Source organism: Emys orbicularis, chromosome 1 (genome assembly GCF_028017835.1).
Source record: "Emys orbicularis isolate rEmyOrb1 chromosome 1, rEmyOrb1.hap1, whole genome shotgun sequence".
In the NCBI taxonomy this organism is placed as follows: domain Eukaryota; kingdom Metazoa; phylum Chordata; order Testudines; family Emydidae; genus Emys; species Emys orbicularis.
Genome location: NC_088683.1, coordinates 216142480 through 216157976, shown reverse-complemented (window position 1 = coordinate 216157976; position 15497 = coordinate 216142480). Strand labels below are relative to the sequence as shown.

At 39.6% G+C, this 15497-nt stretch overlaps 1 protein-coding gene across 1 annotated transcript in view; it reads right to left on the bottom strand.

The window, feature by feature from the left end:
- CFAP47 (cilia and flagella associated protein 47) overlaps nucleotides 1–15497 on the bottom strand; it is a 704026-nt gene that overhangs the window by 658792 nt on the left and 29737 nt on the right. The window contains exons 3-9 of the mRNA XM_065423211.1: nucleotides 13384–13499; nucleotides 8175–8313; nucleotides 6416–6644; nucleotides 5816–5976; nucleotides 4489–4622; nucleotides 3663–3898; nucleotides 2742–2934 (exon numbers count right to left, since the gene is read on the bottom strand). Coding sequence (XP_065279283.1) covers nucleotides 2742–2934; nucleotides 3663–3898; nucleotides 4489–4622; nucleotides 5816–5976; nucleotides 6416–6644; nucleotides 8175–8313; nucleotides 13384–13499 — 1208 coding nt within the window. The remainder of the gene's footprint in view (nucleotides 1–2741; nucleotides 2935–3662; nucleotides 3899–4488; nucleotides 4623–5815; nucleotides 5977–6415; nucleotides 6645–8174; nucleotides 8314–13383; nucleotides 13500–15497) is intronic.

The following is a 15497-nucleotide window of genomic DNA, read 5'->3' as shown; positions in this document are numbered from 1 at the left end:
AGGGTGTCTCCATCTGGCCCACCACCATCACTCCCGTTTTCCTCCTCCTCCACCTCCCCCCCCCCCACACCGGCTCTGAAGTATCCATGGTGGTGCTCGGAGTGGAGGTGGGGTTAACCCCAAGTATTGCATCCAGCTCTTTGTAGAATCGGCAGGTCGCGGGGGGAGCACCCGAGCGGCCGTTTGCGTCGCGGGCTTTGCAGTAGGCACTCCGCAGCTCCTTCACTTTAATCCTGCACTGCAGGGCGTCCTGGTCATGGCCCCTTTCCATCATGTCCTTTGATACCTTCCCAAAGGTATCGTAATTCCTACGGCTGGAGCGCAGCTGGGACTGTACAGCTTCCTCCCCCAAACACTGAGGTCCAGCAGCTCGCCATTGCTCCATGCTGGGGCTCGCTTGGCGCGTGGAGGCATGGTCACCTGGAAAGATTCGCTGATAGCACTTCACGCCACGCCGGGCTGAGCAAACAGGAAGGGGATTTTTAAAATTCCCAGGGAATGTAAAGGGTGGGTCACATGGTTGGTTACCTGAGGCCAGGGCAGTAGAGTTTGAACTGATGACCAGAGTGGCTAGAACAGGCATTGTGGGATACTGCCGAATAATTCTGGAGGCCATTCACAGCGCATTGGGCGGCCACACTGGCGCCGCAGCGCTGCAGCGGCAGCGCAATACTCGCTATTCCTCTCGGAGAGGTGGAGTACATGCAGCGCTGCAACCACGGAGATACAGCGCTGCAAATGCCTTGCCAGTGTGGATGGGGAGTGAGTTACAGCGCTGGGGGAGCCTTTACAGCGCTGTAACTCGCAAGTGTAGCCAAGGCCTACATTTATATATTCCACAGTTTCTCTCGATTTTACTAGTATATAGTTTGAAATTAATTTATTACTAACACATATGGGTCTGCTTTCCTATATTTTTTAAATTAGAGAAACACAGCCAGGCGGTTAAATCCAAAATTGAGAAGTATTTTTTTTAAAGTTCTGCATAACTACATTAATAGAAGTTTATCATGTATAAAATTAAGCCAGTTAAAATAGTTTGTTTGAATATAACCATTTCCTAACAGCATTCATTGGCATAACCAGGGAGGGAGGAGGGGAACATGTTTTCCTCCATCCCAACTTTGTGACGCTACTGGAGATTCCCCTGCCAAAAAAAAAAAAAAAATTCTCTGTTGAGAAGGTAGGCTTGTTATTAGGCAGTCTCCCATTCGAATTTGTTTTGTCAGATGACTCTCAAACTGGCCAAGTCTCATATTGCAGTACTTCCTAGGCAACCAAATGGAAATGTTTTTCCAGAAGTCCTGTCCTTATGCTATATGATTGACCAGAAACCTAAGGGTTGGGGAAGGTAGTAAGAAACGGGAGCTAAAATGGGCAGCAAAGTAAGCAACCTGGACATGAAAGAAATGGATGTGTTTACACACACACACACACACACACACACACACACACCATTTGAACCATCAAATCACACCTAAAATGAATAACCATTTAAACATACATCTGTAGCCCATGTCTTTTCTTTCATTGCCGGTCACCTTTCAATTTATGTAAATTTAAAACATAATCAAAGTGTATGGGCTTTAAAATAATTATTGGACTGTCCCACAGAATAAAACAATTCCTCCAAACCACAAGCTTGGTGGTTCATAATGAAGACAAGCCCTGTAGCAAAACTTCAGGATTTAAGTGTCACAGCATCTTGGACACTAGCCAAGAACTGGGTTTCTGAAACCAAACAGTAGTCTTGGCTAAATCAACACTGTTGGGTAGGACCTCTTGTAAGATATTAGAAACAAGGACAAGTAACCTAACTGGGAATATGAGCGAGTTGCTTTATGCTCTGGAATATCATTTATGCTATGGATATCACAGATCCATAGGACTGGGGTAGTTGCAGGACAGAGATCTGGGAAAAGATCAAAGAACCAGGTGTGGTGGTGAAATCATGGGGTAATAGTAGCCTCAAAAAACATTAAACACCTGTGGTATATATTGTCCCTCCTAACTTATTCTGCATGGTCCATGTCACTGTTTGGAATCCAAACACAGCAGCACTGTGCAAGTGCACGACTACCAGAAAATGAAAATGATTATGTTTGATGTGAGTGAAATGCAAAGAGTGAACAAACAGTATAAATGATAAACACTTATTTTTTTTTTAAATTTTTCATTTTCAATAATCCAAGATATTATCAGTTCACCACATATAAGTGTATTTTATATATAAATATAAACAACTTTCAACCTGACAGTGTTCCTTCTAGTAAATAACCATCTCCATGTATTTATTCTGGTAAACAGGCATTTTGGTCCAGATCCTCAAAGGTTTTTAAGGCACCTAATTCAGTGGGAGTTAGGCTCCTAAATATTTCCCTCAAGTGTTAGGTGGAGGGTATTAACAGATACATTACAAAGAAAGATAAATTACCAGGATTGTTCAAGACAGTTAAATACAAAAGTACAGTACAATAATTCTTAATGTAAAACGTAAGACTGCAAATCCTTAGGATCATATAAAGCAGCACAAAGTTAAACCCTGATTAGATAAATCATGTAAAAATTAAAAAAACAATTACCATGGATATATTTTAATTAAGTGAGTATTCTTTCATCTTTCAAATAAAAATGTTTTTTAAAACAATGGCTAAAATATGAACAGACTCTATTCCTAAGACCTGTTAAGAAGTATATTTCTAAAAATGAAAAAACACTCAATTTTTTGTTTAGTAACATACCAGGGTTGATTTTAAACATAATTTTCTTGGTTTTCGGTTTGCATACACCAGTAAAACTTAAATGTATTTGATGAAAGGGTTTGATCTTCAAAGACAGTAAGTTATCTTCCTCTGCCACTGAACCGAAAATATCTACGACTTGCTTCACTTTAAAGGTTCCTGCTTGACGTGGAGCAAATGAAAACATCACATCCTAAAAAAAATGAACATTGCTATGAAACATTTTATTAAAAATAAAGCAGAGATATTATGTAGACTCTTCTTTATTACAAATTAGTTACATCATACTGATTCAAATTTATTTTAAAAGGGTACTACTTGCTTTTTCATAGTACTAATTATTACATGTAATTGAGCCAATTAAAAAGTATAGAACTGTTAGGCATTAACAAAATTTTATAAGCTCAATTCTGTAGAATAATATATTTACACATCTTCCACGGTGCCCTGAATTTATCTGTTCATAAAAGTTATACTTATATATTTGTTCTAACTGTACATGCCTTTGTGCTACATAAAGGAAAAGAGCTAAAATATGTGATTTAATGGAACAATTAAACCTAAGGCCTTATCTCGCAAAGATTTAGGTACATGAGCAATTTTACTTAAGTATCTATGTCTTTGCAGGATGAAGGCCAGAGTCACTACAAAATGTACTTTCCCATCCCTCCCCATTTGAAAATTGATAGTATTTGGTGCTTGTCAGAGTCCACTGTATGGTTCTATACTGACAAATTATGAGCTTGGCTCATATAAAAGGAAATGTGGAACCTCTCCTTAAGTGAATCTAGTATTCACCACTGAAAATATGCAAACAAAACAATTTACAGTTCTAACACGAACAACTGTAAACCATAATGGTGTCCTCATTTTTCCAACCAAGTATCTATTTACTGGGAAAAAGATGAATATTTACATTACCTTTGTACATTTTTCTTTTACTTTCCCTTTTTCGGGACAAATATTAAAATGCGCTATCTTGTGGAAGCTGAATGTTACTGGAAGTGACTCAGATTCATTTTTGAGGGTGCAGATAATCTCTGTGTGTTCACCCATGAAACAGTCCATAAAATTAACAACTGGTCCTGGACTGAAAGTTAACATGACAGGAAGCCCTGAACCTGTCAAAGCTAACTCCACATGATGAGGATGAGTCTCTGCACAAGAGAGAGTAAGAAACAAGTATAAAATACGATATTGAATTAAAAAGACATGAAACAGTTTTAGACTCTTACAACCACAGAATAGGTAAATTTATGAAGTAACATGGTTTCTTTTCTAATACTGTGTTTCAGAATTTTAATATAATTGGCCACAAACTTAATGCAAGATGTACATGCTTATTTATATAGGCTAACACATCATTTAAAACCCTCTTGGTTTATTAAAATTGGAAAAACACAATCATTTTGACCTAACCATAAACTTTGGTGATTTACAAATCTATTTTTTAAAAATTAGTTAAACCTACAATTAAATACTAAATTCTTGCAGCCAAAAGGTGCATTCATGACATAAATGATTCTAAATATATTTTCCCCTTCCCCTCCACCCCCAAGTTAGAATCTTAAAAGTCAAGGCTGCCCTTTTCCTCACTATTTGAAGCCTTCAGCACCAGTTCTCTTAATGTACATGTGCAGGTCCCCACAACACATATACAGGTCCCCTTTAAAATTACTAATCTGATGTGGAAAAATTTAAAAACGTCAACGTTTTCCACGTCAACTATATATTTCTGATAACATACCTTTGATTGGTATGCTGTCACCATTCAGAGCCTGCAGAAAGCTATCTTTACTTCCTATGGCCTCAAACCTCAAAAACAGTGCATAATCTTGTCTTGGTGGAAATTCAGTAAGTCCAATGTCTCTTTTAAATTGCCTGTAAAATTCACAGTCTTTAAATACCATTCATATTATTAATCAATGGTAATTTTTTAATCAGTTCATTTGATTTCTACAATCCTGTTACAGCTCAGACAAATGAGACTTTAAATTGAACACAGTACTGAAACGGAAGGGACTACTCAGATATAGTAGTCTGCAGCTCCCACGTCCCAAAAGCAGCAGAGGGTATAGCCACATCAACTCTAATGACATACATACACAAGTATACAAAGAAGCCCTGTAGCTGCCCTATATAAACCTGATGGTGATGATGTTTCTGTTCTTTCAGACCACCAAGTTGACATTATTCTAGTGACATTCAAGTTAAAAGAAGTTACCAAACTTGAACAGTGGGAGTCGCACAGCCATTTCTGCATATTCAACAGGCGGGGGAGGGAAATCAGTTCCTCTGGAGAATTTAATACCCTTCTTGTTGCCCAGAAACATGAAAAAAAAATGTTGTTATCCAACTTTCTGGTTGCTGAAGTAAATCTTAGTGAATTATTAACTACTTTACAGTGAGGTAGGTCTTTTTTCTATTCTTGTCACTAGTGTCAGGATGAGACGTTACTATGGAACATGTACATACATGCTGGCATGCACAGAACAAATGTGTAAAACACCATATTATCAACTGCTGTAGTGCACTGCATTTGCAATGGGGAATGTAGCAGAAACTGCTAACTTGAAGGTGACAAACTATCCTAATTCAAGAGATTTCCCCCGCACACAATTTTTCATCCAGGAAATGTTCTTATAACTGACATAACTCAGTTGTCAAAGCCTCTCAGCAAAACTTTTAGCCAGCAAGAAGAGTTTAAAAATTATTTTTGAACAGTAAATCAAACCTCCTTGCCTGGATTGATCTGTGATTACTTTGGAGGATGAACTAAAAGGAAATTTGTAGATTTAATCTGGGGGAAATGTATACATCTTTGTTTATCAAACAAAAATGTATTATTTTAATTAATTTACTTTTAAGTAAATTATATAAGAAATTAGGTTTCTAATTTATTTTAAACTGTCCATAAGCAGTAAACTAGCATTGATCTGTGCCCATTGAGAGGAAATAATTTGAGACATCAGGGTTAATTTAATACATCTAACACAGCTGCAAATAGATTTGCCTGAACTTATTAATTACATCTTTTATTGTGTCAGCCTCTTAAGGTTGCACTGTGTACTTACTTTGGACTAAAGCACAGTGTAACCACAGTTTTCTGATAAGGTAGCAAGGTTCCTTGGTTGGGAATGCAGGAGATCAAAGTTGAAACATCTAGTTCTTTGGTTCTATTTATGAAGCTCAATTCTTGTAAAACAGCATCAGTACTCTTCTGAAGATGTGTGCCCTGTAAGACAACACCAAAATGTGAAATATAGTTATGTCAGTCAATTTCCCCTTTTAGTGTGGCTCTTTCACACAGCAACAAGAGACAGAAGCAAAAAAGGTTTAAGAAGTAGGAAAATTTAACACTACCACCAATCTCTCAATTTATACTGTAAAACCCACAATATTAGCAGGGGGATATGAAATGGACTCTTTTAAAAAAAGTTAACTTGATTTCTTGCTGGTATGAACACTTTACTCTCAATGAAACCTATAATGATAGTCCTGCTGTTGGACAGATCTTTCAGCAACTGTACTGACTGAAAAAAGAGCGAGGTAAGGGACACTAATAGAGGGAGGCTGTAAAAAAAAAAAAAAAAAAAAAAAAAAAAAAAGAGACTGAAAAACAGTCAAAACAACTTTGCACTGAAATTTTAAAAAATTCAACATTGTTTCCTTACCATCTCTCCTCCAACAGCATCGTCCTCCAGTACTGCCACCCAGTTCATGGTCTCTGGGCTTTTATTGTACAGAACCACTTGTTCAGTATTTGAGGTTCCAAAATAGACAGATCCAAAATGAATACATTCTAGTGTGTTTTCATGAGACACACCTAATAATTCAAGAACTTGTTCAACTACATGAGCTTCTATCCTTAAGTTTGTAATACCACGACCTTGCAATTCCACTCTGTTGGAAAGAGTAACAGAAAAAATGAGATGTACACATCTAAAATTCATACAAGAATAATCTATGAATTTTATTGGAGCTTTAGTTTGTTTACTATACGCCTTTGATTTAGTCAACTATATCAGAGAATTTAAACTAATCACACTGCACAAAAATAAACACATTCTACAGTACGAAGAGATTATGTACCATTATAAATTGTGTTCTCTGAGTGTGTTGTCTCTGCAGAGTCATAGTGGAAGAATCACACATGGGACACTGGGGGTTTTTTGAGCAGTACCGGCAGTTAGGAGGTGGGTGACAACCATATCCTTGGAGCCTTACATTCTACTCACTTCAGAGTGGTAGCCGTGTTAGTCTGTATCAGCAAAAAGAACGAGGAGCACTTGTGGCACCTTAGAGACTAACAAATTTATTTGGGCATAAGCTTTCGTGGGCTACAGCCCACTTCATCTGAGCATATAAAAACCTAGCTCCGTCTAAAAAAATCTCTCAATTCCCCTGTAACTAGAGAAGCCAGACTCCCCTGTTGCTGGATCTGAAGATTTTAAACCCTTCAATAATTGAACCATCTTAGATGGATCATCTCTAGGAGTCCTCTGCTTTTGACGTCCTTTAACAGGATAGGACTTGTCAGATGATCCTGGCTTCAGTGCCAAGGAATGTGATAAACTGATTTACTTGGGCCAGAAAACTGCCTCCTCAAGAGAGCTTTTCCTGGACTCTTGAACTAACAGAAGAATTTATAATCAATTGCTCCTGTCCTTCAAGCTCTTGAAGAGAAAAGGTGTTGCGTGTTTTACAACCCTTCAAAGCACTGGAGAAGCGTCATGCCTATTAACAATAACATTTGTCTGAATAAATGCAGCACTATTTGTCCCAGGTCCACAAGATTTTTTTGGCTAATTAGATTCTTTGTACTAATCAAGTCCTAACTTTAAATAACTTTTTAAAACTCTTTACAAAAGGAAAGAGCTATTATGGTTGCATTTAAAAATATTTATATTTTGAAAGATTCTACTGATCTGAGAGAGACTCAGTGTACTTGAAGTGAGAATACCAATGGAACCTGTAATGCCTCTCAAATCTATAAAGGTTTTTTTTTAAATACACCCTCTAACTATTCCACTAAAAGAGAAAGGACAAGGTTCCCCAAATCACATCAGCTGGCAGAGAGACAGGAACCAACAGTGCAAGAGTATGTACGCCCTTGGTCAGAAGAATGTTGAGCTCAAGAGACATGCATCCACTGCCTGTCAATACTGTTTTAGTGTTGCCAGGCACACAATTCCTACAGCATTGCTCTATAGAGCTAATGTCATCAGCAAAACTATTTAATGAAGTAAAGCTTTGGACAATTGGGGGCAGCAATTGATGTCTGGTAACTTAACTTCTTCTTGTCACATTGTGGTTCCAATTATTCAGTATTTGGATAAATATAGCTGTACTGAAGAGATTTTAGAAATAATACAGGATATTAAAAAATCATCCAAAACAAGCAGACTTTATGCAGTCACATTCTGCACTTACTTTGCCACTTCCCTAATGACTCTGGGTATATCTGTACAGATATCCACTTTAACCAACTGTAATGTTTTGGGTTCCACCACTCCACTGGTAGGTACTATGTTAACAGGGACACTTCCGTTGTAGTCTATTTTAAATGCACCTAAGACGAATATAATATTGTATGTTACATATGACATTTAAATGGAAGATTATCTAGCATTCAACACTTAGAATAAACTAAAACACAGTAAAGTTTCATAAATAGTACATAAAATAAAGTAACTTATAAAAATAAAATTATGGTATCGTAACACACATATTGCAAAAAATCCTAATCTAACATTTAAGATTTGTGTTTTTCTGGCTTTCCTCAAACATCAGATGCCCATATACAATGCCATTGTGCAAAGTTACTGTTGTAATAGACAATGTAATTACATTCAGAACCCAACTGATTGTATCATAAAACAGTTGCTAGTAACACTTTGTATGTCCGGCAAATTTGAGACATAGCTTTATGTAGCGGTAGTAGCCAAATGTTTAAGAGCTTAACCAAAGAGAAGTCTATTGTCTCCTTCCATGCAATTGACAACTGCGTATGTATGCAGTGTAGTACACCGCAAATGAGAAAAATCTAAGCACAAGTGTAGGATACATTTTTTAAAAATTAACAAACAATTTGAACAACAGAATAGATAAATGGATGTATTCCACGTGTGGCATCGTATTACCTGCTGACAGCCAAGAAGTATCAATAAACTATTAAAACTGCTGTTATATAAAGCCATGTACTGTAGTTACCACAGGAGCTTCCACATCAAATGGTCTAGATCGGGGTTGGCAACCTTTCAGAAGTGGTGTGCCGAGTCTTCATTTATTCACTCTAATTTAAGGTTTTGCATGCCCGTAATACATTTGAACGTTTTTAGAAGGGCTCTTTCTGTAAGTCTATAATATGTAACTAAACTATCGTTGTATGTAAAGTAAATAAGATTTTTAAAATGTTTAAGAAGCTTCATTTAAAATTAAATTAAAATGCAGAGCCCCCCGGACCGGTGGCCAGGACCCAGGCAGTGTGAGTGCCACTGAAAATCAGCTCGCATGCCGCCTTCGGCACCCGTGCCATAGGTTGCCTACCCCTGGTCTAGATAACACAGTCCTGCCAGGAGTGCAGGGAACTGGACGAAATGACCTCTTGAGGTTCTGTCCAGTCCTGCGATTCTATGATTTTTAACAAGATGCTGACTCAAAATAAAGCTTGAGTACTCAAGTATTATGTTGATTAACAGCATGGAGTCAGGACACATGTAACCTACTCCCTCATTCAGAGGCCAGGATGCAGCCCCTCTCCTACTGACATAACTCCAGTGTCTGGATACTGCCCCTCAACATTACTTGCAGGGAGTATTAGGTCCACTGGGCCCACAGTCATGGATTCAGCGGTCCATCCCTTGTCTGCCCTCAATACTATCCTTTGCACCAGTGTATACAAAGCCACCTCCATATGCCCAATCCTGCATCAGCAGCCCATCCTTCATCATAGGGCTTAAATGGTGAAGAAGGCTATATAGGGTTCTTCTGCACCAGGCTCAGCTTCACTCCAGGTGAATTATACATATGCTTAAAACAGGTAAAGGATCAGTACTTCTCACACAACTACTTCTGTTCTAGGAGATAAATTATCATTTATTAGTAATGGCTGATTTCAAAAACCACACATTACACATCAAGTTCCAACCTCGTAGAAGAAATAAAAAAAAAATATGAAATCTGTGTACACTCAAAGTGTCCGGTGAACAGCTGCTAACACTAAGCATCATTACTAAGTAGAATGTTAACAGGAAAGGAAGACACTAACATCAATATTTTCTCCCCTAAAGAGTGTTTGACAAAGTTGTAGTGAGAAGTATAAAGGAAAGGCTATTTACCCCTAATTGGAAGTTACCTCAGCCAAAAAAAATGATATGTAAAACAGGTAAGCAATTTACAGCAGTGGTAGATTTCCCACTTTAGAAGACTAAACTGCTGCAGAGACATCTCTACAAAAACACAGAGCCAAATACAAATTTCAGTAGACACTTAGAACAAGTTGAATATGCCTGTCACAAAGCATTTTTGTTATATAATATAACAAACTGCTTTGTAGAATAGAAGATTTATACTGTTCCATAGATCACCACTGACTTTTTTCTCCCCATAGAGTTGAGCATTAGATCCTATGGAAAACAGAAGATTATAACTGAAACTTTTCACAAAACAAATAGTATATACAAATATTTTTGTCCTCTTTGTTAATACCTTTCCTTTTATACTTTATATAATATAGACACTAAATTATATAATTTATATATATATATTACACACACACACACACACACACACACCCCTCATCTAACATCTGGAATAAAAAGCAAAGACAAAAAATTCTAAAATTACTGAAGTGTGCAACAGTTTTGATACCTTATAACAAAAAAGATTTTTTATAACACAAACAAAATCTGAGCACTAGTGCTTAGTAGATAGAATCATAGAATATAGAATATCAGGGTTGGAAGGGACCTCAGGAGGTCATCTAGTCCAACTCCCTGCTCAAAGCAGGACTAGATGTCTGCATGTATGTGAACATGGCTGCCTCACAAATCTCCTGTAGATGTATCAGAAGTTTTCAGCCACAGCAAGCTTCCCTCATCCCAAACAGGGTGTTGATGTGATCATTGAGTTGTAGGCCTGCCAGATTTTAAACAATGAGACCTGCAATTAAATAGCCATTCTCATATGGCTCTCTTGGCAACAACATTCCCTGTTATTTTTGTGTAAGACAAGAACAACAAAAACCAGATGGATTTTAATCCATATCAGATAAACATCTATAGAAAATTTGACACTGTTATGAAGAACAGCTTCACCAGGATGGGCTTAAAGGCCTGGGATAAAATGATGGTAGGATGATTAACTAAAGTTGAATTTTGAAGGAAGAAATTTGGAAGGAATTTAGTATACATACTCATATCACCTTATCCTTAAAAAAAAAGAGAATATAAAAGTGGATCGTTCACTGGAACCTGAAAGTTATTCATTTTATGAGCTCAAGTTACTGCCATAAGAAAATGACCTTCTACGTAAGAAACTTGAGCTCACGGGTATCAAATGGCTCAAAAGGAGATTCCATCAGCTTAGTCAGGGCCACCTTAATATGCTACAAACCAGGGAGTTTTTAGTGAGCATTTCCAAATGTATTAAGTTGCACATGACCAAGGGCCAGAGAAAAATTATATGCCTTAAGTTTGTTCCCTGAAACCCAGAATAGATGCCAAACAATTTCTGGAAGAAAATGCCTACAACCCTGACAAGTGAAAAATGTAGTCAAATAATTTATATGTAGGCTTGGAAGGATTAGATTTGTATTGGTAAATGTTGGTGAATGTCAATTTCACTGTGCACACAAAAACAAAAACAAATATTTCCATCAATAATAATAAAAATGTACACATAGTCAAAGTAAGAAAATGTTGCTTATTAGAGGTTGATATAAGGACATTTACTTTGTATATTTGAACATGTGATGTTGACAAATTTGTTTTAACAATTATAAAGCTTTAACTTTTTGCATCTCAACTACAGTCATTAAATAATTATCTGACGCATACCCCCAGACTTAGCCCCACGCAATTTCCCTTAACTGTGAAAATTTAAACTGATAAAAGTTGAAAAAAGCTTAAAAATAAACATCTATAGTATGTGTCCAAACTATAAAAAATAAATAAATAAAAATTCAGTTCTGCCAACCCTATTTATATGGGATCACTTAAAAGATTCCACACAAGCCTTTTCATACCAGATCAACAGAATTTTCTCCTGAAGGGTATATACACTTAAGAAGGTTCCTTCCAAGAAGCTGAGGGACTTGAGACACCTGCTCAGAAACACCAAACTTCTCAATTTGTGTGATCTCAAGAGCTATGCCGACCAGGTGAAAGCTCTCTAGTTGGAACAGACAGTTGCCCTACTTATTCTGTGGTAACAGGCATGGCCTGTCCCTCATCCTGATGGATTTTGCCACTGCAATTCCTACCAAGTTTCAGAGCAACATGTCTTGCCAATGGGAAGGTATTGGGATCACAGACTTCAGTAAAGATAATAAAAGCAGTTATATGTGAGCTATTCTGCCTAATGAAAGGAGACGACATCTTGTGATATCTAATGCAGTCCCTCAGGGCATGTCTATGCTACAATCTAAATAGACCTATGTTAGGTTGACTTACAGCCACCACAGTAATTACTGAGATGACTGGATGTCTACACACTAACCTCCTTGGGTCGATGGTGCACATCCTCACCAGGAGTGCTTCCACTGACTGAAGATGGGCAGTGTGGAGGGTTGAGAGGTATGACTCAGCTCCGTGCAGATCCCGGCAGGAAGCCCAGCTGCCCCCCAGGCTTCTTGCCTCCCTGCTGCCAGCCGCAAGGCAGCCATCTAGGGCTTACCTCCAGCAGGGAGATCCACGCACGGAGTCTGGTCAGCTGCCGTGCTCCCAGCAGGAAGCGTGGAGCCGGGCTTCCAGCGCGGAGTGGGGAGTTCGGGCAGCAGCCCAAGCCAGGAGCCTGGGTGGCAGCCCAGCTTGGAGCGGAGACCCAGCAGGAGCCTGGCTGGAGAGTTGGGCTTTCTTGTCAATTTTGAGACTCCATGAAATTGACAAGACAGCCAACAGCGAATGTAAGTAACGCAGTGTCTTCGGAGACACTGTGTCACCCTAACTACAACGACATAAGCCCTACGCCTCTCGTAAGGGGGAGTTATTATGTCAGTGTAGTAGGGCACATACATCAGTGGGACAAGGCTGTAGTGACTACACTGAATAATTAGGTCAATGTAAGCTGCCTTACATCGACCTAACTGTATAATGTAGACCAGGCCTCTGCCTAGACTCAAGAATAGCGCACTACTACAAATGTATTTTTGAATAATCGGAAGTCTTACAGCTGCCAGGAGTTTTACATGAGCTCTCCTTCTCTGAGCAGTTTCACAACAACTCACTATTGAGTTTAAGAGTCTGGGGGGACTTTTACAAAACCAGCAATTGTGCACTCACAGTCCTGTTCAAATCAAAGCCTTATTTTCTCCTGCATAAGATCTTAAATTCCTTTATGGCTGAAGTGTTAACTTGCACAAAAACTACATTTTCAAAGAAAAATAAAACTTTTTGGTAATTTACTGCATAGTGACATTTACCTGGAGATGATCCATGGTTAGTAATACTAATCTCTCTACTAATTACTTTACTGTTTGCAATCACTGTGCCAAAATTAATCTCCGGCTCAATTTCCAGATAACAGCATGGAATTAATCTGCAGAGAAAAAGATATTTTAAATTATTTTTTCCCAGAACTTCAAGCTATTTTGTGGTTTTTAAAAGGAATATATTTGAACAATGCAATGGAAAAAAAAATCTGCTTTCCTCCTAATTCCATTAACACAATTATTTATGCAACTCACTTCAGCAGTATTATGAATACATGGAAGACATAAAAATGCCTACTTATTAAACTACTCATCTGTTTATTTATTTTTAAATTACTGTAACTTTAAAACAATTTAATTCCAGTCAATGAGCTGAAATGGAATGCAACTATATATTATGTTTCAAATTCCTGTGTTATGGCACAAGACCCTAATATAAATTCTCAGAAAAGCTTTCGCTCATTTTGGGTTAATTCCAGCATAAAATTGACTAAAATGACAAAGATAAACATACACCACATTTCAATAGTAGCTGACCAAACTAATATTTATCCAGATGTTCACACCCTAGTGCAACAAAACTTATGGCACTCAGTGTTCTTTATTTATGAGCATGCATCATGTAGTTTCAACAATATTAGTTGTAATAAAAGACGCTGGTGAAATCGAGTTAAAGCTATTTTTTTTTTTTTTTTTTTTTTGCTAAGAGGCCTCAATCAAGATCAGGGCTCCATTGAACTAGGCACTGCACCAACCCTAACCCAAAGAGCTTTCAGTTTAAGGTTCCAAATCCTTGAATGGATTACGTGCAGGCAGACTGCTGCATTCAACAGCAAACTATCTCAAGGTGAAGGAAAGATAAGAAAAAATAGTAAGAGGCCAAAAGACTCCTAATTGAGCCATATAATGACCTAAATATCAAAAAGGAACCCTACAAAAAGTGGAAATGTGGACAATTTGCGAAGAATGAGTACAAAAGAATAGCACAAGCATGTAGGAACAAAGTAAGAAAGGTTAAGGCCCCAAGTGAGTTACACCTAGCAAGGGACATAAAAGGCAAGCAGTAGTAGTTCTTTAAATATATTAGGAACAATAGAAAGACACAGGAAACTTAGGTCCTCTACTTAATGAAGGAGAGCCAAGGGTGAAAGAAAGATAAAATACTTACCAGTATGGGGGCCAAGCTCCAGGTCCCTGGAAGGGGCGCGGCCAGGGGTCAGCCTCCCCCAGCCTGCCCTTACACGCTGCCCGGTCCACACCACCCGGGGCTCCGGCGGCTGCCATGGTAGCAGCGGCTGGGAGCCCCGGGCCCTTTTAAATTCCCGGGGCCCCGGGCAGCTGACCCTTTTGCCCCCGCCATCGGCAGCCCTGGATGCGGGCTGGGGGGGAAGGGGCAGTGACGTTAAAGTGCTGCCGCAACAGCGCTTTAACGTGGGCTGTGTATGGGCCGGTACTGGCGGCCACTTCTTACCAGTATGCCGTACCGGCCCACTTTCACCTCTGACTAAGTACTTTGCCCTTGTCTTTATTTGACACCTCCCCCCCGCCACCTTCGGCCCTGCCCCCACTCCACCCCTTCCATGAGGCCCTTCCCTGCCTGTTCCCACCCCTTCCCTGCCCCCATTCCAACCCCTTCCCCGAAATCCTGGTGCGGCGGGAGTCAGGATGCAGGGTGCGGCAGGGGGCTCAGGGCAGGGGGTGGGGTGCAGGAGGAGTGCAGGGTGCGGCGGGGGGTTCAGGGCAGGGGGTCGGTGCAGGGCTCAGGGCAGGGGGCTCAGGGCAGGGGGTTGGGGTGCAGGAGGGGTGCGGGGTACAGCAGGGGGCTCAGGGCAGGGGGTTCGGCTGCAGGAGGGGTTCGGGAGGCGGGCTCCGGCCCAACGTGCACTGGGGGCAGGGCAGGCGCCCTGCCCTGCCCCCGCGCCGCTCCAGGAAGCAGCCGGAACCTAGGGAAGCAGGGACACAGAGGTGTGGGTGTTGCTGTTGCTTCAGGCACCGCCCCCAGCAGCTCCCATTGGCCAGGAGTGGGGAATCGCGGCCAATGGGAGCTGCTGGGAGCGGTGCCTGAAGCAACAGCAACACACACACACACCCCTGTGCCCTGCTTC